The 22,916-nt window shown below is 36.5% G+C and overlaps 1 protein-coding gene across 6 annotated transcripts in view; it reads right to left on the minus strand.

Moving 5' to 3' along the window:
• The window catches only part of Ask1 (apoptotic signal-regulating kinase 1), a 937,451-nt gene that overhangs the window by 207,699 nt on the left and 706,836 nt on the right, over window positions 1–22,916 (minus strand). For all 6 annotated transcript variants that reach the window (XM_090395264.1, XM_090395267.1, XM_090395262.1 and 3 more), the window contains one exon: window positions 19,948–20,007. In XM_090395264.1, the coding sequence (XP_090251390.1) occupies window positions 19,948–20,007 (60 nt within the window). The remainder of the gene's footprint in view (window positions 1–19,947; window positions 20,008–22,916) is intronic.

Genomic DNA, 22,916 nt, shown 5'->3' on the forward strand with positions numbered 1-22,916 from the left:
AAATTACGACTAGCACAGAATGTGATATCTATGATCCCACACCCAACAGTGGCTAATAACATTTGTTTGGATGTGGTTAGTATTCTAACGATATCTAAACTTTCCAAGAATAATATTACACCCAAAGAAATAACAGTACTTTAAAATTATATAGGAATAAACAAATACTATTGCAACTTAAACTGATAAGGGAATGCTACTGTCATTACGAACGAAGCATATTAAATCAGAAAAATGAATCATCTTAAAGACTCCTCTACTTCTCCAATCAGATTGGGATCTTACAAAAAAATCCAAAAAGAAAAAAAGGGTAAAAATTATTAAAAAAAAATAAATCTTGGCCCAAAGAAATTACTAAAAACACTTAAAAAAAAAAACCACTAAGAAAAAAAAACAAAAACATGCTAGCAACAACAAATATCCCACCACTGAAATATCCTTACAAGCAATAAATGCAGACAGACCCCTGAAATAGAGAAGGTCACCATTATCAATTTCCAGGAAAATGAAACCAAATTATGTTGTTCTGAATCTCTAGAGATAAAAGCTACTAAATATGCCATACGAGCATCTGTAGCCTAGTTGGTCGACGATCCCATTGGTTGACAACACCTGGGTTTGAATCCTGTCTATGAGGAATCTTTATCAGGTCTTTTCAATCAACTGATGAATTATCTGATCTCATATGGAGGTAGAGAGTTTTTCCTTCCTAGAAACTTGGATTTTTCATCCCTCAGAACTGGCAAACTGGCCCTGTGAATGTATAGCTGTACAGGCATAAAATACTTATCTCCAGAGGGATGTAGCAGTGGAATGACAAGCTGACTGCATTAATTTGATTAAAGTCCCTAATCAGGGGACTCAACCCATCTTTGAAGGATGAGAAACAGGTCGGTGGAATAAAAGACCCTATTCACTCTCACCCTTCTGCAATTAAATAAATTACTCTTCACGAGCCAGCCTGGTTGACATATCTGTTTTCCAGCCAAGAAGCTGTGGGTTTGAAACCCACCAAGGGCATGGATGTTCATGATTGTCTGACTAACCATTTACCATATGTAATGCTGTAAATGACCTTTAATGTCTTGCCTGGGACGGCAAGACATCAAAGGTCATGCCATGCCAGGCATGACCTTTGATGTCTTTGCACCATAAAAATCAAATCAATCAACTCATCATGACTCTCAAACTAACTCCTAAATACTCTCAAACTAGGTCAACTACTCTTAATATTGTACTTCATCTCATAAGACCATGCAGCAATCTCACAACTGGTTTCTCTGTCCCATCTGTGTGTTAAGGCTTAAGTGCTGAGAGGATCTTATTTTTAGAGGCTTAATCAAGTGAAAGAGTACTAAGAAAGGATGAAATATTATTTTTAATCCTTCTTAGTGCATTTTTTGCCCCATTAAGCCACAAAAATGAGTTTCTATGTCCTACATCTGATAATGTTTTAAATGAAATGGCCAGCATAATGTCATGTTACTGGCTTGTGATGCACATAAGTTTTTTTCTTGTTCCTTTTGTTCTTTATTTTTGGCTTTTTAAAATTCATAGTTTCATTAATTTTTTCACCATAGGTTTTAATAATGTTTTTTTGGTTATCTGAAAAGTATTTCTATGCTCACTTATTGGTGGTTCGTATTAAACACTTCTCCTAATTACATACCATCTCAACTTTGAGTCCTGTACCAAGTACCTTAAAAAAATACACACAGGTATGTGTGACAAATTAATAATCCTCGTTCAATATAATAAATCTCATTTAATTAATAATTTTTTAAACAAATCTAGTTGGTTAAAGGGCTGCTCTATTGGTTAGTTATTTTTTGCAACAATATCTCCAACCCCCCTGTCCAAATCAAGCTGATTACGAATGAATTGCACATGCATGTCTGGATTATAGGATGCATTTCAACTATTCATTCCATACCATACTAATTCATTTGACATATATATATATAAACTTCTTTGATGATGAGTCTTTGACTCTAAGACAACGTACCTCTACTACTACTACTATAGTTCGCCCACTGATTAGAGGTCCCTCGACACTTCTGCGCATGTCAGAAAAAGGAGAATCCATTCCGATAATAGGGTAATCATCTGTCTTCTGGGATGAGTTTGTTTATTATTACAGGTTGGAAAATTTAGCTTTACTTTTACGAACATTGCTGTTTTTAAAGTGTAACTATTTTGCTTGTATAACAGTTGGAAAAATATACGTAGAGTATTAAAAAAATTAAAAAAGGTACAGCATAAAACAAAAATTTAACTAAGTTTATTTTTAAGAAAGTTTTCTATAAAATAAAAATAATTATACAGAAAAACAGAAATTTTTTCAAATGAACTTAGATATTCTAAACTTACAGTTGAGAGAACTGAGACACTTTAATGTCCTAAACCGATTAATTAGTTATGACTTGTTGTGACTCTTTTAACAAACCCATGCAAAAAAAGGTTGGAAAAAATACCATTATCAAATCCTTTTAATCTTCATAGTCATCTGAATCGGTGTCCAAATCGCCATCACTTTCACTTAAACTGATTACCAAAGGTTCGCATAATTCTTCGATATTTCCATCTCTGTCCCAATACATATTTTCCAATGAGGTGACATGAAAGCAATATTTTCCCCAGTTTTGAACTGTAATACTTTCAACTGCCTGTTCTGAAAGCTTAAAAAGTTTCGACATGTCAATATCTCCAGTTATGTTGCGATGGCGAATGAAACTTTTCACTTCTGCCCAAACATACTCAATAGCAATAATATCACAATGATATGGTGGTAGCCTCAAAGCTAGAAATCCATGCTCTTTGAGCATCATGTCGAATTTAAATAGTTTAATTGTGGGCGAGTTTCTTTTGACCAAATTAAGCAATTCAATTTTTCGCATATCTGGGGAATGAGAAATGTTATTTTCAGAGAGCCAATCCATAAGAACTTGCTTCTTATTAGACCAATTTGGAACTTTGTTTAATCGATTGATATGAAGCGTCATCAATTATAACAACAGAATTTTTAGGAAGGTTTGGAATCAGTTTTTCTTCTGCCCACTTTTCGAAGATCGTAGAATTCATTTGCTTATGGTAATTGGCTTTGTATAGTAAGTTTGAATTTGGTAAAAAACCCATTTCTCCACCCGCACACAAAATTAATATGTGTCGCGAGGCATTTCCGGTTTGTAGCACTCTACATTCTTCTTTAGACTGCCAACATTTTTCATAAGTTAAATTACTATCAATCCAAGTTACATCTAGATATACAATTGGTCTTTTCTCCTCCCTGAAACGTCTTATTGCTCTCAAATACTGCGTTCTAGATAAAACAATGCCACTTCGCTCCATGATAAGTTTCCTTTTATTCTTGGACTTTTAAAAACAAAATCCGATTTCACGAAGTATTTTCCTTAAAGTTTCTCTTTTCCAAAGAAAATTAATTTTTTCTTTAAGTACAGGAATCAATTTCAGAACAGTTGGCACTCTTTTCTTGACCACGTAAAATTCGTGAATAGTTCTTATAACGTCTACATCAAAATCATTCAAAGCTACGGTTTCGATGGTTTTCTTTCTCTGGCGCTTTTTTTAGGAGATTTAAATTTTGGCTTACCTTCACCTTTTGATTCCCTACAAATTCTTTTAACAGTCGACCCCGATACGCCCGCAATTGCACTTGCACGTTTTATGACTTGAGAAAGGGGAACAAGAAGACGGCCTTCTGACGATTCTTTTTCGCAGAATGTCAGCACATTATTCAATATTCTTTTGGAAGAGCTACTGAAATGTTTAACAACAGAACTGTACTGGATCCATCATACAAATTAATAATAAAAAAATAATGCAAAAAAGTGACAACAAAAATCAAGCTAGTACAGCGAGACAAGAAAGCACGTGATTTCGCATGTTGGTGACCAATTCGTACATCCTTCGTTTCTTTCTCCCCTTCAGCATGAATCGACTATTCTTGGCAAAATGCCAAGAAGGGATCTACAAATGGTGGGCGAACTATACTACTACTACTACTAATAATAATACCACAACCAAATAGAGACAAAACAGGGATTGTGAAGATCAAGTTTTTGCTTAACAAAAAATAGTTGAGAAATCATAGGAATAAAATGCGGATATGTACTTAATGTTTATATATCTTGGAAAGACAAGATTGCCCAGAGAAAAGCTTTTTAAAATAGTACAATTATATGGGGTAAATGGAACATTATAGAGAGCAGTACATAATCTATTTTAAGTCAAGTCAGCAGTAAGAAATAAAGAAAATATTGGAAGATGGTTTGATGTAAAGTCAGGAGTAAGACAAGCATGCACCCTTTCTTCAATCTTATTCCTCTATATGGATCACTTTGTGAAAGAAAGTGTCATTAAACCTGATATTAAAACTGGAGATGTCAAACTTAGCTCTTTGCTTTACACAGATGATGTACTCCTAAACACATCCAGTGCAAAATTCCAGGATTTTTTAACTAAACTGAATTACAGCTGTAACGCATTTGGCATGAAAATCAGCAATATCAATTATATTCTAAATGCAGAACTGATACAACTAATAAAATATTTCAGCTATTTAGGCACAGTTTTTATAAAATGGCAGACTAAATGTAGAAATAGATAACAGAATAAGAAAGCTGGTATGGTGGGGAGCCAGTTTAATAAATTTATATGGAATAACAAACAAAATAAGCCAAAATAATAAAATAGCAGTATTCAGTTTTAAGTTATCAATCTGCAAGAGTTGGGTTAGAAATAAAGCACTTGATCAAATATTACAGACCAGAGATTTGAGAGCTCTGAGAAAAATCAGGGAAGTGCACAGATGGCATCAACAGCAGAATCATATTAGAAATGAAGATATTAGGAAGGAACTTGATACTGTTACTATTTAGGACTGAGTGAGCAAGTCTAATCTAAGGTGGTATGGTCACTTAAATGATAGTTAGCAAAACTGTCACTCTCTGGCAGTCCACCATAGGGTGATGCTAGAGTTAGACATGTTAACAATGTCTCTGTGAAAGAAGATACATTTTCTATCTAATTTACTAGAGTTTTTGCTGTAGATTTTCAGGGAGTCTAATCTGATAGAAAGTACTGTCTGTGGATAGTTTGTGCTGATAGACTTTATCATCATCATCATCATCAAATTCCTGATATATATATATACCCTCAAGGGGTGTACAGGATATGATAGTAATACATCAAAAATTTACATCATTACTAATTTTCTGTCTATAATTTTCCTCCAAATCAGTCTGTTACCTGTCAGGACTCCAATATTATCAGATCTTATATTTCTGTCTTCTAAGGCACTTTTTATTGCATCAATCCACCTATATCTTGGTCTTCCTCTGGGTCTTTTTCTGCCAACCTGGCAGAGAACACTTGTTTTGCTAATCTTTCCTCTCCCATTCTGTTTAAGTGACCATACCACCTGAGATTAGCTCTGCTAACGCATTCCAAGATGCTGACAATGTCAAGTTCTTTCCTACTATCCTTGTTTTTAATATGATATTGCCATCTGTACATGCCCCTAATCTTTCTCAGGACTCATATCTGCAGGCTCCAGTCTTTGGTGAAGTTTTACTTCTAACCCAGCTTTCAGATCCATAAGTTAAAAGTGGTTTGAACACTGTCTTAAATACTGCTAATTTAGTGTTTATCTAATTTCTCTCTTATTCCATATAAATTTATTCAGTTGACTTCCTACCATACCAGCTTTGTTGATTCTGTTGTCTATTACCATATTTAATTTACCATATTCAATAAAAATAGTCCCTAAGTAGCTGAAATGTTTTACTTGTTCTATAGGTTCTCCATTCACAATGCAGTTGATATTATTATTAATATCAACTGCATTGTGAATGGAGTTGATATTAATAATAATATCAACTCCATGGAGTCAAAAGACTCATCTTTTGACATATTATTAATATGTCAAAAGACATATTAATAATAATAAGGCCTCCATGGAGTCAAAAGACTCATAGTGGGAGGTCGTTTTTAGGAAACACAAAGTTTATCATACCACTCCTTGAACCCATTGACTGTTCCCACTCCAACCACTCTCTCTCAGGTAATGCATTCCAAGGTTCAACCACCCTCCACGCAAAGAAACCACTCCTCACCCTCTTGCGCACAGCCTCCTTTCGTAACATCCAGGGATAGCCCTTTGTCATCGCTCCGCTCCCTCCTGCCGTTCCACCAAGTGAAAGAACTCTCCAATGTCTACCCTGTAACTATCTCAACAGTTTAAAAGTCTCGATCATATCACATCTTCTTCTTCTATCCACTAAACTCTGCAGTCCACATTCCCTCAGTCGATCCTCATAACTCATATTGTACAGTCCTGAAACCACCTCTGTTATCTGTCTCTGTACCCTTTCCACAGCCAATTTATCCCCTTCAAACCCTGGGGACAAAATCTGAGAACAATAGTCTAAGTGTGGTCTGATCAGGGTCTTATACAATGGAATGATAACTATTTCATCTCTGCAGGTCAGCATCCTTCCCAGTATTGCAGCAATCCTCTGAGTTACCATCACCACCTTTGCAATATGATCACTGAATTTCAGTTTTCTATCAATCATCACCCCCAGGTCTCTTGTCTCCCCTACCTCTTCCAATCGAGTATGCATCCTCCCATCGATGGATCCCAAAACTCAAGACTTTACATTTTGCTGCATTGAACCGACACCCCCATTCATTTGCCCATCTGTGTAGTTTATTCAAATTCTCTTGCAGGACTGCCACATCTACACTATTACTGATAACCCTTCCCAGCTTCACATCATCCGCAAACAACTGAATGTCCCCTTGCAATCCATTGACAACATCATTGATATAAAGGTTGAACAATACATATCCCAGTACTCACCCCTGTGAAACCCCACTTGTAACCTCCTGCTTCCTTGATATTATCCAACCACACACAACTCTCTGATACCTATCAGTCAGCCAATCCTGAATCCATTTGACTAACCTGACATTTAAACTCATGTGCTGTAACTTAAATATCAGCTTATCAACATTCAATAATTCTAAAGAATTCTACATAATTATAATGGATGATTTTAATGCTAAAATTGGAAGCAGAGATGACCATCTGAACTCCATCGGTAAATTTGGATTTGGACAGAGGAATGAAAGAGGAGAAAGACTTATTGAATTTGCAGAAGAAAATAACCTCTTTATTATGAACAGCTTTTTCAAGAAGAAAATCAACCGAAAATGGACTTGGAGAAGCCCAAATGGACAAACTTACAATGAAATAGACTTCATCCTCTCCAACAGAAGATGTATAATAAATAATACCGAAATGCTTAATAGATTTAACACAGGAAGTGACCACAAACTAGTAAGGGCAAAAGTATGGATCAACAAAAAATGGGAACGGAATAAGCTCATAAGAAAAAAGTCCAATTTAGTGAATCTACAAAACCTCTACCACAATAAAAGCTGTTATAGAGAATCACTCAAAAATGAACTAAAAAAGTTAAACACAGCTACTACCATCGATGATGCTAATGAAATATTAACAAAATCTATTTTGAATTGTGCACTAGAAATAGGAGGTGTAAAAGTGTAAAAGGCACCAAGGAGAGGAAAAACTAAGAGAGGAAACCTTAGATCTGATGAAGAAAAGAAGAGATACGAAAAGAGATTTGAATGACACCAATAAAATAGGATATGTGGAAATTTGTAAAACTATACATAAAAGGATGAAACATGAACTTAGATCGTATAATACTAGGAAAATTAAAGAAACAATAGAAAACAATAGTAATATGACGGTCCTAAGATGAACATTATCAGTTGGAACAAAGGAAATTGCTGCTGTAAGAGGAAAAAATGGTGAACTGATAAAAAATAGAGATGCAATAATCAAAAGAATTCAGGAATTTTATACTGAACTCTATGAAGACAAAGACCGGGACATCCAAGAATCATCTATGGATAGCTCGAGTGAGGAAGAACATGATACCCCTGAGATCTTACAAGGTGAAGTGGAAATGGCACTGCAGGAAATGAAGAATAGAAAGGCCCCAGGAGAAGATGGAATTATGGTAGACTTCTTAAAACTGGGAGGAAGCCCTGTCATCAAACAGTTGAGTAAACTCTTCAATAAATGCCTAAAACAGAGAAAATTTCCGAAAAATTGGAATCACTTCTAATATTAATTTTTAAAAAGGACAATAAGGAAGAAATTAAAACTACAGACCTATAAGCCTACTCCCCACCATATATAAAGTTTTCACAAAAATTATAAACAATAGAATAAAATCTAAACTAGAGGGAATGCAATCCTGTGAACAAACTGGATTTAGGAAGAATTACAATACTTTGGACCATATTCACACATTAAGACAGCTCATTGAAAAATCAATTGAATACAATAAACCCTTGGTCTGCCTATATAGACTATGAAAAAGCATTTGATTCAGTTAAAACATCTGCAACACTAAAAGCACTTGAAACCCAGGGAACTGAGAAACCATATATTGAAACACTAAAACATATTTACAATAATGCAACTTCTGTACTTAAATTATATAAAAACAGTGAAAAGTTCCCAATACAAAAAGGCATCTGGCAAGGTGACACCATATCTCCCAAATTATTTACAGCTGCACTAGAGGAAGTCTTTAGAAGCCTTGATTGGGAAATAAAAGTAATAAACATAAATGGAGAGAGGCTGCATCATCTGAAATTTGCAGATGATATTATCCTGATAGCAGATAATCTTGAAGATCAAAGGCTAAATCAGCAAAATGAAGCCTCCAGAGAAATTGGATTAAAAATAAATAGAGAAAAAACAAAAATAATGATGAATAAATACATAAACCATAGAACTATCAAAGTTGAAAATCATGAAATAGAACAAGTTACTTCATATGTATATTTGGGCCAATTGTTATCCTTTGAGGAGTGCCAAAGAAAAGAGATTGAACGAAAAATTCACCTTGGATCGATGGCTTATGGGAAAATGAGAGACATATTCAGAAGTGACATCCCTATGAGTCTAAAAAGGAAAGCTTTCGACCAGTGCATACTTCCTGTCCTAACATATGGAGGAGAAATATGGACTTTAACAGAAGCCCTAAACAAAAAGCTGAGAACAACACAACATCACATGGAAAGCAGTATGCTAAAAATAACATTAAGAGATAGGAAGACAAATATCTGTATAAGATCTCAAACAGGTGTCATGGATATTGTAAAATACATTAAACAGGCTAAGTGGAGATGGGCTGGCCATATTGCCAAATGCAGTGACGGGAGATGGACTAGAAAAACAACAGAGTGGAGACCAACGGATGGAGCAAGACAAAGAGGAAGACCGAGAAGAAGGTGGAGAGATGAACTGGAATAAATTGCAGGAGTGAGATGGATGGGAGAGGCAGAAAACCGAGTGATCTGGAAAATCATGGGGGAGACCTTCGTCCAGCAGTGGACAGAACCAGAAGGTTGAAGAAAAAGAAGAGCTGCAACTTAAATATCACCTTATCATGTCAAACACCTTTGCAAAATCCAAAAAAACGACAGTATATGTCTTTCCCTCATCAACTGCTCTTGTCACTTTATTATAAAAGGCAACCATATTACTAAAGCAAGAGTGCCCCTTAACAAATCCATGTTGATTCTCACAGATAACATTACCCTCATCTGCCCAATGGTGTATTATATAGTCCCTCACTAATTTCTCCAAGACCTTAACAACTACTGATGACACACAAACAGGCCTATAATTAAACACTTCCAGTCTGCTACTGCCCTCATGCAATGGCACTATCTTGCCTTCTTTCCATTCCCTGGGTACCTTTCCCACAGCCAGACTTTTATTGAAAAGCCAGGTCAACAGAGCTGTCAGTTCTTTAGCACATTCTCTCAAAACCCGTGGTGAAATACCATTAAGTCCAATAGCTTTACTGGTATCCAGAGTACTCAGTATTTGGAACACACTCTCCTCTTGCACCTCTAAACCCTGAACCTGCCCTATCCCTCTAGTATGAAAATCTCCTCCAGGATGAAATACTCCAATAAAGTGCTCATTGAACAACTCGACTATGTCCTCTGCATCAGTCACTCTATTTCTATTTTTATCCTGTAAGGTCATTCTTCCACAATCGTTTCTGCACCTACTGGCCACATAGCTAAAAAATTCCCTAGGAATTTCTTTCGATCTTAGTCCCAATCTCTTCTCATATTCCAGTTTTGCCTTCCTCACTTTTCTGGTCACTCTCCTGGCCCGCATCTTATATTCTTTGTGTATCTGTCCTCCACCCCCCCCCCCCCTCTCCTTATATATCTTCTATAATCTCTTTTTCAACTGCAGTTCCTGTTTGATATCATTTGTCATCCAACTTTACACCAAATTGTGCCCACTTCTTCACTGTGGAATACAGCTTACTATTGCTGCTAAAAAATAACCTTTCACAATTTCCCAAGCACTAATGATATCCTGGCCTTCCGATTCTGCCCTCCATGGAACTGTCCCTAGTTGATACCTAAGACTATTATAATCACCCACCTTATAATTCCACATACGTTCCCTTTTCTTTGAAACACCTGCATGTCTGTTCATCTTCCAAGTCAAAACCACATGGTCACTCTCTCTAACTGGTGGGAGAGATGTCATCTCACTTATTATCAGCTCTTCTGATGCTACGACCAAATCCAATACTCTTGAACCTCTTGTTCCCTCTATTATATGCTGCCGAAGACATTTGTCCCTCAAGAATTCCAGAAATTCTATCCCTTCTTACTACTTGCTTACTGCTACATACATCTTCCTCTTCCCAGCTTATATTGCTGTAGTTAAAATCTCCCATAACAATCATTCTTCTTGCGCTTGCCAAGCTCAACTGCCTAAACATCTTCTGGTCCCCACCCTCTGTACTCCTTGGTTTATAGCAACACCCCACTAAATATCCTGTCTTGGTCACTTCTACCTCACACCATATGCTTTCAAACCATTTGTGTCACTGCCTTCCAAAAGCCTCCACTCTTAGAGGACATAAATCATCACTTATCATAAGCAGTACTCCACCACCACCTTTTCCTTTCCTATCCTGCCGAAAAATGCTGTACCCTACCACTTCAATTCTGGTAATTATATCATCCTCCATCAACCACGTCTCAGAGATCCCAATAATCTTTGGCCAGGTTGATGCTATCAGCACCACCAATTCATCTCCTTTATTTCGGATACACCTGGCATTAGTATAGAGCATAAAAATATCACTGCTTCTATATCTATCATTGTCCCCTCTCGACCCCCCCCCGGGCTCAATGTTACCTGATGCCATCCCCCTTCCCCCCAAGAGGCCACCCCTGCTACCATCCATCCTGGGAATTCTAGTTTCCCAGCATTGACAGACTGACTCATTCAGAAAACAATTGATTGCTGCTCTTCTGCTCAGATCTTCCTATCATACATGGGCAACACACATACAATCTTCCCTCTCCGTATTTCTTTTGTACAACTTCAAGCAAGAATCTCAGATTTCTTACAGCCCGATTTACACTGCTTCTCGAGTCATTCGTGCCCACCATCACAATCATTTCATCCATCCTTTCACCCCTCTTAATTGCCATAACCACATTTTCTATCATCCCTCCAGGCAAACACACCTCTGACATACTATCTTGCACACCAGAGATCATCGAGTCTCCATACATCACACCTCCAACCATTCTGTTCCTTGATTGCTCACCTGCATTCCTCACTCTCTCTCCTCTAACCCTTTCTCTCTCTGTTTCCCTACTTACCTGCTGTCGTTTTCAATGCTTCTGCCTATTTTCATTGTCTTTGCCTTGTTATTGCTGACCTTCATACCATATTTATTACAACAGTTATTCAATTTAGTCAGGGAATCTGGCAGACTCATAGTCGATTTATTTAGAAGTATAACATCATCAGCATAAAGCAAAGAGCTGACATTAACATCTCCAATTTTGATATCAGTTTAATACCACTTTCCTTCATAATGTGATCCATATAGATAATGAATAATATAGGGGATAATGTACATCCTTGCCTGACACCAGATTTAACATCAAACCACATTCCTATACCTCCTTCAATTCTAAATGCTGACTTACAACTCAAATAGAGACTAATTATTGCTTGATATAATGCCCTATTCACAACATATAACTATAGCGTTTTGAATAGCTCCTCTCTTGGCACCTTGTGACATGCCTTTTCCAGATATACAAAACTTAAACACAGATCTTTGTTATATTCCCATGATTTTTCAACTATCTGTCATAAAGTGAAGATCTGATCCTGGCAGCCTCTATTTGGCCTGAATCCAGCTTGTTCTTCACCAAGCATCTCTTCCACAATCCTTCTGAACCGTTTTTCCAATATACTTACATATATCTTACCAGGAACACTCAGTAGGGAAATATCTCTGTAATTCTCGCATTTAGTTTTATTTCCCTTTTTATACATGGGCACTATGAGAGCTCTACTCCAATCATCTGGAATTCATTCCCCTGTCCAGGCCTTCTGAATTATGTGGTGCAGCCACTGTAAGACTTTTATACCTCCATACTTGACCATTTCTGGTCGAATATCATCTACTGCTGCCTTTCCACATTTCAGACTTTTGATGACTTTTTCTATTTCAAGTATGGATATGTATTCCTGACTGCATGCTTGTTGAATGTTTTTTTTTTACCACTGCGCTGTCATCACTGCTTATTTCATTTAGCAATTTTTCGAAGTAATTACTCCATACCTCAAGTATATCTTTTTCTCCTGTTTTCATGTCACCTTTATCATCCCTAATTCCTTTTACAGCACTCTTTCTTCCATTTCTGAGCTTCTTCAACAACCTCCAGAATATCTTGCCACCTTCTTGATATTTATTTTCTATGTTCTTCCCAAAGTCCTCCAATGACTTTTATTTAGCTAGTTTTACACAAAGTTTAGCTTTCTTACATTTGTCACTGTATTCTCTAAGAGCACAAGCTGACTTATTTTTAAGGAACTTTTGATATGCTTTCTTCTTTTCCTTCACTGCCTCTTTAACTTCCTGTGTCCACCATGAAGTTTTGATTTTTCTATCCTTGCAGACAATATCACCACATGTGGCTCTCTGGCAGAATCAATCAGGGTTTTCTTCAAGGCTTGCCACTGAATCTACAAGATTTGGTTCCTGTTCTCAAACTCTTTCATTTTTTTTTCAATAATCTTTGTGTATTTTAGTCTACAGTTCACATCTGAGAGCTGCTCAACTTTTATTAGCTTTAAAACGTTCTTACATTTTCTTCTTTTCAATATGAAATTCAACCTTATCCTGCTCCAGGCTAAATAGTGATCACTTCCAATTTCAAATCCTCCCCATGTCCTGAGCAGAAATCCAACACGTATTTACCATTATTATTAGCTTTGCTCTTTTCTCCAAATTTTCTCAAAATGTTTTTGCATGTCTGACAATCATTTCCCACTCTGCTATTTAGATCCCCAACAAAGAACAACTTTTTCGTTTTCATTGTGTTAGTTGTATTCTCTAAGGCCTTAAAATATTCCACTTCTACCTTAGTAGAACCCTCTTGGGACCATAGGCACAAATAAGTGTCATTGTTCAGATAGAATTTATATTTGGATGTAATATTTTAGTATATTTTCTTTGCAAGGAAGAGTAGAAGGAAAGTCAGTATCTGGAGCACATTTATTTTATGGAACGTTTTTGAATAATTTTAGGCATTTCATCAAAAATTTATTTAATTAGTGCTACTAAGACTGAATGCATACTAATTTTTGTGGTTGTTAGTAAGTTTTGTAGAAAAATTTGTATATAAATTCATGGAGGCAAAAAGCAGTGGTAAAAAGAACTAGGACAACCAGATGCAAGGCATGAAAATCAAGTATGGTAAGTGGTGTGGATTTTACTAAGTGGAGAGTGAGTGTCTGTAGAAAGTGTGATATATTAATTTACTGCAGTGATTTGAAAGAAAGTTGGGAACCAGATATAAAAAATATATCAGATGAAAGGTGAAAGTCGGTGATGGATGTAAGCCTAACAATGATAGCCAGAAAAGTGAGCATGAGAATATGAGTATAGAGAATGTGATTGTGAATATGGAAATGATTAAAAAAAGGAAAACTGAGCATAACTGCAGAAGTGAGCCTAATTAACAAAGCAAGATTTGGTGTGACTGCAAGAAAGTCTGACAGATGAGGAGCAATATTGGGAATGATTGCTGGAATGCAAGAATTGAAGAAAAAAATGATGAGGAATGAGATGAGGCTAGTACAGAATGTAATCAGACGTATGGTGGATATGAACAGAACAGCATAAAAAAATTAAAATGAAAGATAGTGGAGAAAAAGAAGTAGTAAATGACTCAAGAATATCATTATATGGAGATTCTATCATAAAACATGTGGTGAATGAGAGGGTGTACAGAGTCTGCTTTCTGATAGAGAATGAACAGGGTGATTAAGGCACGGGACACGAGAAGTAAGCATGCGAGTTAGTGATTGTGGATGGAACGAATGATTTGGTTGGGAATATGGAAAATATGAGGATAGATATCAGATTATTAAGGAGACTGAAAGACAACAATGTGATAGGAAGAGTAGTTTGTACGTTGCCCAGGTATGACAATGATTAATTGCAAGGGAGAGTAAAATCTTGAATTGAATGTTAGCGGAAATGTTTGAAGACAAAGCAGTGCAGTTTATGAATATATGGAATGAGTTTTAGGAACAAATGGAACTGTATGAGGATTGTCTGAAAAGTTATCAGCCTAACAATGAAAAAACGAATTTATAATTTCAAAATTGTTTTTATTTTTCAACATAATCTCCCTTAAGACTAATTCATTTATTTTAGTGATGCTCCAGCGCCATTATCCCATCCCTGTAGTGGTTCTCAGTAAGATCTGCAAAATACCCCTCTACAACTGCAATCACCTCTTGATTTGAAGAAAAATGCTGACAAGCGAGGAAGAGTTTTAGTTTGGGGAAGAGATAGAAGTCAGAGGGAGCCAAATCTTGGGAATAGAGTGGATGTTCCAACAATCATATTGCAGATCCCATAATTTCCCATTGCCAAAATACCTTTGTGGACAGGTGCATTGTCCTGATGAAATACGCTTTTTTCCTTCTGCAAACCGGGTCTTTCCTCATGAATATTTTCGTCTAGTCTGGTGAAAAGATCGGAATAATATTCACCACTTATTGTTTTATCCTTTTCAAGATAATTAATAAACAAAATGCCTTTAGCATCCCAAAACATCGATGCCATGACCTTTCCTGCTGATGGAACCGACTTTGTTTTCTTTGGTGCTGAACAACCAGCTTCTGTCCACTGTTTTGACTGCTGTTTGGATTCCGATGTGTAATGGTGAATCCAAGTGTCGCCCATAGTAATACATAGATGCACAAAATCAGTTTTATTCTTGTTAAAACGCTCCAAGCACTGTTCAGAGATTTTCATGCGAGTGCGTTTTTGATCTGCGTGGCACCCATCTTATGCAAAGCTTTTTCATTTGCAATTCTTCATGCAAAATGTATCCTACATGTTCTTTTGAAATGCCTATAGTCTCAGCATTTTCATGCACTTTGACTCACCGGTCATTCAATACCATATCGTGCACTTGATCAATGATTTCTGGTTTTGTTACACTTCTTGGATGTCCTTCACATGGATCATCTTCAAGGCTGGTATGGCCACATTTAAACTCAGCAGCATTTCTTAATTGTCAAAAATGAAGGAGAAGAGTGTCCATAAACTTATATGAACTCCAAATAAATTTCTTTTGTCGTTGAATCTTCTTTTACAAAGAATTTTATAACTGCACAATGCTCAATTTTATCCATTTCAAGGGATACACAACACGTTTGCTTCAGCCAGCTGTATAAAATAAACTATTTGATAGAATGACTTGCAATTTCACATGGATGCTTATGACAGATGTACGAAGCCAGAAAAAAAAAATCTTGCCGATAGTGTTGCCATCTATGGTCGAGCCTGAGAACTTTTCAGACCACCCTCGTATAAGAGTGATGGACTGCATCTGAATGGTTTTGGAGTGAGTCATTTGGAAAGGTTGCTGCTAAAAGGAAGTATAATGAGTGATGTAAACAAAGTATCTGCAGAAGTCAGTGTAAATGAGAAGCAAAGTGGATCAGGTGAGACTGATGTGGTTATGAATGGAGAAGAGAATGTGAAAACAGTAATGCAATTTGGAGAGGGAAATAGGGTGGGCCAGGAGTACACAGTGTAAGGAGAATGGATTCCGAAAGAAAGCAGTAATGAATGCATCTATGGATGGTCAGCATAGGTAGGATTGGATTGGAATGACCAGGAATACATGGGGGTTGAATCTTAGTGGTGGTGGTGGTGGTGGGGAGGTGTATGAGACAGAAGGTGAGACGACAGAAGCAAGTGTGGAGAGGTCAAAGATGGGACAGTTGGAAGAATGAGCAGGACTGGTTATACACCAAGAAATAAATTGTTATGCTTATTCAGGAATGCCAAGAGTATTAGAAATTGTTACACTGACCGAAAATAGTTGAAATAAGTGAAAGATGGTTGGATAAGAATGACATTCTGATGGGAATAGAAATAGAGGGATATGGTGTTTGCGAAGACAGGAAAGGCAAGAAGGGAGGGAAAGTGCCGATGGTAATAGCAGAGGAATTATGTCTGCACATGGTTGAGATACAAGAAATAATGTCGCTGATTTTGAAGTGGCGATTGATAGAATGAGAATGCAAATAATTGAATTATTCAAAACGGAGTATCTAATCTTTCTCCAGTCAGTGAGATTGACCATGAAGGTATCACCTGGGTTGTAGCCAGTCATATGAAAACTTCAATAAAGAAGGAATATATGTGGAACTACAAGACTAATGATTATGAAAAGCTTAGGAAGAACTGGGAGTTATAGTATGGAAAGAGAAATTGAGTGGTAAGGAGTAAAGGAGATGACTCGGTCGATACAGACAGCAAAAATGCAGTATGAGAATAAATTAACCAATCAAGCTAAGAAATATCCTAGTGAGTTACTTCAATATGTGGCAAACAAAAGAAAAACTTACCATGGGAGGATGATGCTGGTTGATGACAATGGCAGATTTGTAGCTAATGGAACGGAGAAATGGAAGGTGTGAAAAATTGTTCCAATTCACAAGGGGAAGGGTATAAGACTGAGACTACAAATTATAGGCCAATCTGTGTGTCTGAGGTTATTGTTAAGGTGTTAGAGCAGTTAGTGAGGACTAGGATTTGGAAGTGGGTTGATAGCCGTATCTTTATAATGATCAGCATGGGTTTGTTAAGGTGGTGGTGGGGGGTTCATGATTTAGCAATCTGCTTATGTATTACAACAAGGCAACAAAGTCACCAGATAAGGGAAATGTCTACAGTAGTGCACTTAGCAAATGTCTCTGATAGACTGCCACATGAGAAGCTAGTAGCTAAACTAAAACGGATGTTGGGATTAGATAACAGACTAGCGAGTTGGATAGTTGTTTGGCTGTCAGATAGGTATCAACAGGTGTTGTGTATGGAGGAGTGGTATCCGAAAAGAAGAAGGTCCAGTGGAATACCAAAGGGATCTGTTTTATTTAGGAACATTATTGTTTACCTTGTACATTAATGACATCAAGATCAGCTTAACTGGAGATGTGCAGTTGTTTGCCAATGATGTAAAGCTGGGAAGAACTATGAGAAGTAAATCAAATGTTGAAAGTCTGGGTAGTGGCCCTTCCCTTAATGCATAGCATTATACATATCCGCAAGGAGATGTGTTTTGCATTATGGGAGATACTGAGATAGGAGTGTTGGTAGCTTGCTCCACCTTTGCAAGGAGTTGCCCGATGTTGTACCACTTACCCCAGTCCTGAAGATACTTTCAGGCACAAACTTTGTTTGCACACACTTGGATAAAGGATTAAACTAAATTTATTATAGTCTGACCAAGTGAAAAATAAACTTTCAACATTTTTCTCTAAATCCAGAGTAATTTAATAAAAAGGTGGCACACCGTTTGGCAGTTCCTATAGGAGGAGATGACCTTGCTAATGCTTCTGCCTGGTATCTCCACTTGGGCCTGGCTCCCACTGAAGAGACCTCAATAAAGGTCGAAACTAGTCTGAGTAGGCCCTTCCCTTAATGCATAACATTATACATATCCACAAGGAAATGTGTTTTGCATTATGGGAGATACTGAGATAGGAGTGTTGGTAGTTTGCTCCACCTTTGCAAGGAGTTGCCCGGTGTTGTACCACTTACCCCAGTCCTGAAGATACTTTCAGGCGCAAACTTTGTTTGCACACACTTGGATAAAGGATTAAACTAAATTTATTAAAGTAAATCAGATGTTGTGACCTTGAAGGAGAATGGAGGATTTGGACAGACTATGTGAGTGGGCAAATGAGTAGAGCATTCAGTTTAATGTTGCAAAGTGCAGGAACTTGAAATTTAATACAGAAATTTTGAAGGAGGTGGAAAAGATGAGAGATTTGGGAGTTATGGTGGACAGACTTGAAGTTGAGCAGCCACATTGCTAAAATTGTAAGAACATCCCAATGGATTATGGCAATAATGAGGAAATTAACATGAAGAATATGGACTACTGTGCACAGCTTTGGTCGCCTGGTTTTCAGAGAAATGACAATGTATTGGAGAAGGTCCAGAGTAGTCCTTGCACAAAGTTAGTGTCAGGTCTATGGAATGTCAGATACAAAGGGAAATTGAGAGAATGCAACTAACAGAGTCTTGTGAATAGAAGAAAAAGAGGGGATACGATTGAGACATATTATATAAGTTGGTGATGGGTTGTTACCTCATTAATGTGGAGGAGATTTTTTATAGAGTAGAGAAAGAAAAGGTTAGAACTAGAGGCCATCCCTGGAAGCTGTGTAAGGAGGGTGTGAGTAGGGGAGCGAGAAGTAGGTTCTTTGTATGGAGAGTGATTGGTGAGTGGAATACACTGCCTAAAAGCATGGTGAGTATGGAAACTGTGAATGGGTTTAAGACAGGGTTCGATGATCTATTTGCATGAGAGAGTATGGATCTCCCATGAGTCCTTGGAGGTCAGATATTATTAAAAATCAAAATAATAAAATGTGATTTTTGATACCAAGATGGCAGGGGAAAAAATCTAGAGGAAGACCAAGATCTAGGTGGATTGATTCAGTCAGAACTACCTTAGAAGATCAAAATGTTAGGTATGACAACATTGGAATGCTGACAAGTAATAGACTAATCTAGAGGAAAATTGTTGATACAAGGTTGGTAATAATGTAAATTTAGTCATGTAGTACTGCTATAGTAGCTTGTACACTCCTTGAGGGTACATATCAGGAAAGCGATGATGATGATGACAATACCATAAATGTAAATTATTGGATATTTATTTGTCTGTAACAAATCTAGTAATGTTAACATCCATTGTTTTCTTCCTCAAACATGTCTATTATAGGCAAATGATCTATGTCTCATTAATGAATTATATTTAAACTTACACTAATGAGACACAAACACATTTAGTAATTTAAATAATATCACCAAAATATACAATTTCTTTTAATTATTGATTACTCATATATCACGAAACCAATAACTTCTTTTTAGACAGCTCTGGTTCCTCTGGAAAGCATATGTAACAATTTGTCACATAAGCACAAAATGATTTGTTACTTCCCATCCCATGAGCAAGTATGGCACAATATAATTTGTCCAGTGCCTAGTATGAGTATATTAAACCAACAAAAAATGATGGCACACGATGATGAAATGTTGTAACAGCTGGTAATACTGTCTGGCTAAACAAGGCCTACACTGGTTTTGTGAGGTAATAATGACAGTGAAAAGTCGGATTATTATTTTTTATTTTTTGACCTATAAATTTAATTATATAATTATAATAATAATCACTATTATTTCTTGTAGAGTAGATATTTATCTATACCTGAGTTAAAACTAGTCCTGGAATTTCTTGCTGAAGATATTTCATCCAATTTTCACAAATCTATAAATAAACAAAATATTTTATGTTAATTATTTATTTATAATATAAACAATTCTGTAAAAATATGTCCACATTTGAAATGACAACAAAAAAATTATAGTAATTATAAATCATCTTACATTAGCAATTTAGAAAAGTTTACTCAATAAAATTAATCATTCTACTCTATAGCACCTTTAGTAACAACACAACAGTTAAGATTGGTGGTGTTATTATTTTTGTAGAACAAATGATATAGTTGAAGGTGAAAATTAAAAAAAAAAATTAAATGTTACTGAAAAAAAAATTTCAGTAATGATAAAAAATTTTAGCTTGTGTAATAGAGACTGTAGTGTGTCCTGTGTATGTGTGTGTGTGTGTGGGGGGGGGGGGTTGTCATTTTGAAATTAGGGTCAAAGCAACTAAGGAAGTGAGGCCACTGAATTCTCTATGTTGCATGCATTTTTCTGGCTGGTTTTCCCGTTTTGCAGAAAGAAAAACATAAGTTTTTCATCCCATGGAAAACCATGATACCACCCCATATGAGACAAATCAACTTATCTTCAGTTGAGAAGTTGTTATACAAGTTCTTTGTGTACTAGACAGGGTTTGAACCAGTGCTTTCCTCTGTTGTATGGAGATCACTGAATATAGTAAGGTTATATGTAAAGTGAAATGACGACACCAAAAGACCAATACAGTTTGGCAAGGTAAGAAGGTAGATAGATTCTTAGGTGGATGTTTTTTTTTTTTTTTTTTTTTTTTTATAGGGCATCAGAGACTGCAGCCATAATGTACCAAGTCAATGTTTAAGAGAACAACAAGTAACAAGTGTATAATTAAAATGTACAAAATGATTTTGTATACAAAAATTTAAGTTTACATCACTAATATCATATTTTAAAATAAAAGAACACCAGGAGTTCTTTTGCAGTATAACAAAAGGTGTTGATGAATAGTAAAATATGATACTGATATAAACAATACTCATACACAGGCATATCATCATCTCCTCAAAAGGAAGAAGTTTGCAAGATGAACACGACCTATGAGGAGCTGAGCAAGAACAACTTCCTGTCTACTGACCATGCACAAACTATATCCTGGTGTAATTTGTTGTTGGTCTCTTTGTTTCATGTTAATTTTTATTAACATCCCATCAAAAATTCAGAGTAATCTGTTCTCTCTCTCTCTCTCTCTGTGTGTGTGTGTGTAAAAAGAGCTACTGGTAGGGATGGTGTTTTTCTAAACTGTGCAAAAAGAGGCTATATGTGCATTCTCTCTCTCTCTCTCTGTGCATCTCTGCCAAAGTGGAAGTATGTTCAGTAGCATTCAAGCATTATTGTCTATTCTGATGTTTACTGCTTTGATTCACAAATTAAAAGAAATGAAACCAAAGGAACACATGGCACAAAGGGACACATGATGGATATGATACAAATTTTTTCACAATGGGCAAAAAATGTTTCTCCACATTTTGATGACATACAGTAAAGAGAGCTGCTGGCATGGTAAGGAAGCAACACAGATGGTTCATTTGTACTGAGATGAAGACTACCAATAAGTGATGTTCAAATGCAATTAGGATAGTTAACTGCCTGATTGATAGTGGATTCAATCTAACCACTGAAGTAAACTGTTTCTGGCAGAGAAGAAGACTCGAGACCCATATAAGTCTCAAATCCTTGACATAAATGGAGCCACCACTAGGAATCACCCAAATAACATTGGTTTGCACCCTAAGAAGTGGAAGATAGGGGTTCAAAAGATATTCTTTGCTTTCAGGCACTTATCTTGCAACTGAAATGATTGAGATAGAAAAGTCTTTTTCTTTTATTTTTTGTCAAATATGAGTTCCAAGAATTGGTAGCATTTAATTTTTTGCCTCTGTTACAACTAATATTACTGGATCAGGATGAAGACTATGTCTGCAACAAAAATGTCACAAACAATGGAAGCCAAGACATCATGTGCAGGGATTTGGTGGATAGAAATTTTGTGAAATGTAATGTGTATGCTATGTAGAGAAAATGGATTGTGGTATGAGGAATGGCAGTGGGGGGGGGGGAGTGTGTGTGTGTGTGTGTGTGTGTGTGAAAGTAGGTAAGATAGCATATGTGAAAGTTGCATCGGCAGAAGTTTAAGACAACACAGAAGACCTGAATAAAGAAATAGCTCAATAGCACGTAGTCCTTCACAGGACAAAGCATTATTTAGCACTGTCCTGGGAAGTAGCTTACCATATCGATGTTTCAATTAGGACATGCTACATGCTAAACTACAAAGCTCTTCAAGTTACATTTCCTCAACTTCTCCTCATAACTAGTGTTTATGTTTTCTTATCACAATAGTTTCCAAGTTGACCAAAATTTAGGCAAAAACTATCCAGGTGTGCTTGATTGAGGCCTTGTACTGTTTTTCTGAACAAAGTTTTATAAAGAGGAGTGACTTCCTTATCCCTACAAATCAGCCTATATTCAGCATTCATTGATTTTTATACTATTTTGCCCACTTAATATAAACTTCAACTCCTGTTCACTATCACTCCAAGATTTATGTCAATTTCAATCTTTAAATTCCTTTAGTGCAGTCCCATCACTGCAATACACACTCTTATAATCTTTTTAATTCAAAATGAATAACATTACACTTTTCATCATCCTTGTCCACAATGCCTGTGTAGCTCAGTGAATGTGGCATTAGAACAACATGGCACTTGGCAGTTCCCAAGTTAGTCGATCTCTGGCACGGAAAAGTGGGTTTTTTCTCCTGGAAACTCAGGCTTTTTGTCCAGTAAACTCAAGAAAATCAACTGCAGAACCCACACTATTATTCATACATTAAATATATTGTGCTAGGATTAGGGACCATGAGATGGCAGCACTTGTTGTGCCATCTCCTCACTACGTGCCGCTTAATTGGCAATAGCC

Source organism: Typopeltis vanoorti, chromosome 7 (genome assembly GCF_054136105.1).
Source record: "Typopeltis vanoorti isolate ZY-2024b chromosome 7, IOZ_Tvanoo_1.0, whole genome shotgun sequence".
In the NCBI taxonomy this organism is placed as follows: domain Eukaryota; kingdom Metazoa; phylum Arthropoda; class Arachnida; order Uropygi; family Thelyphonidae; genus Typopeltis; species Typopeltis vanoorti.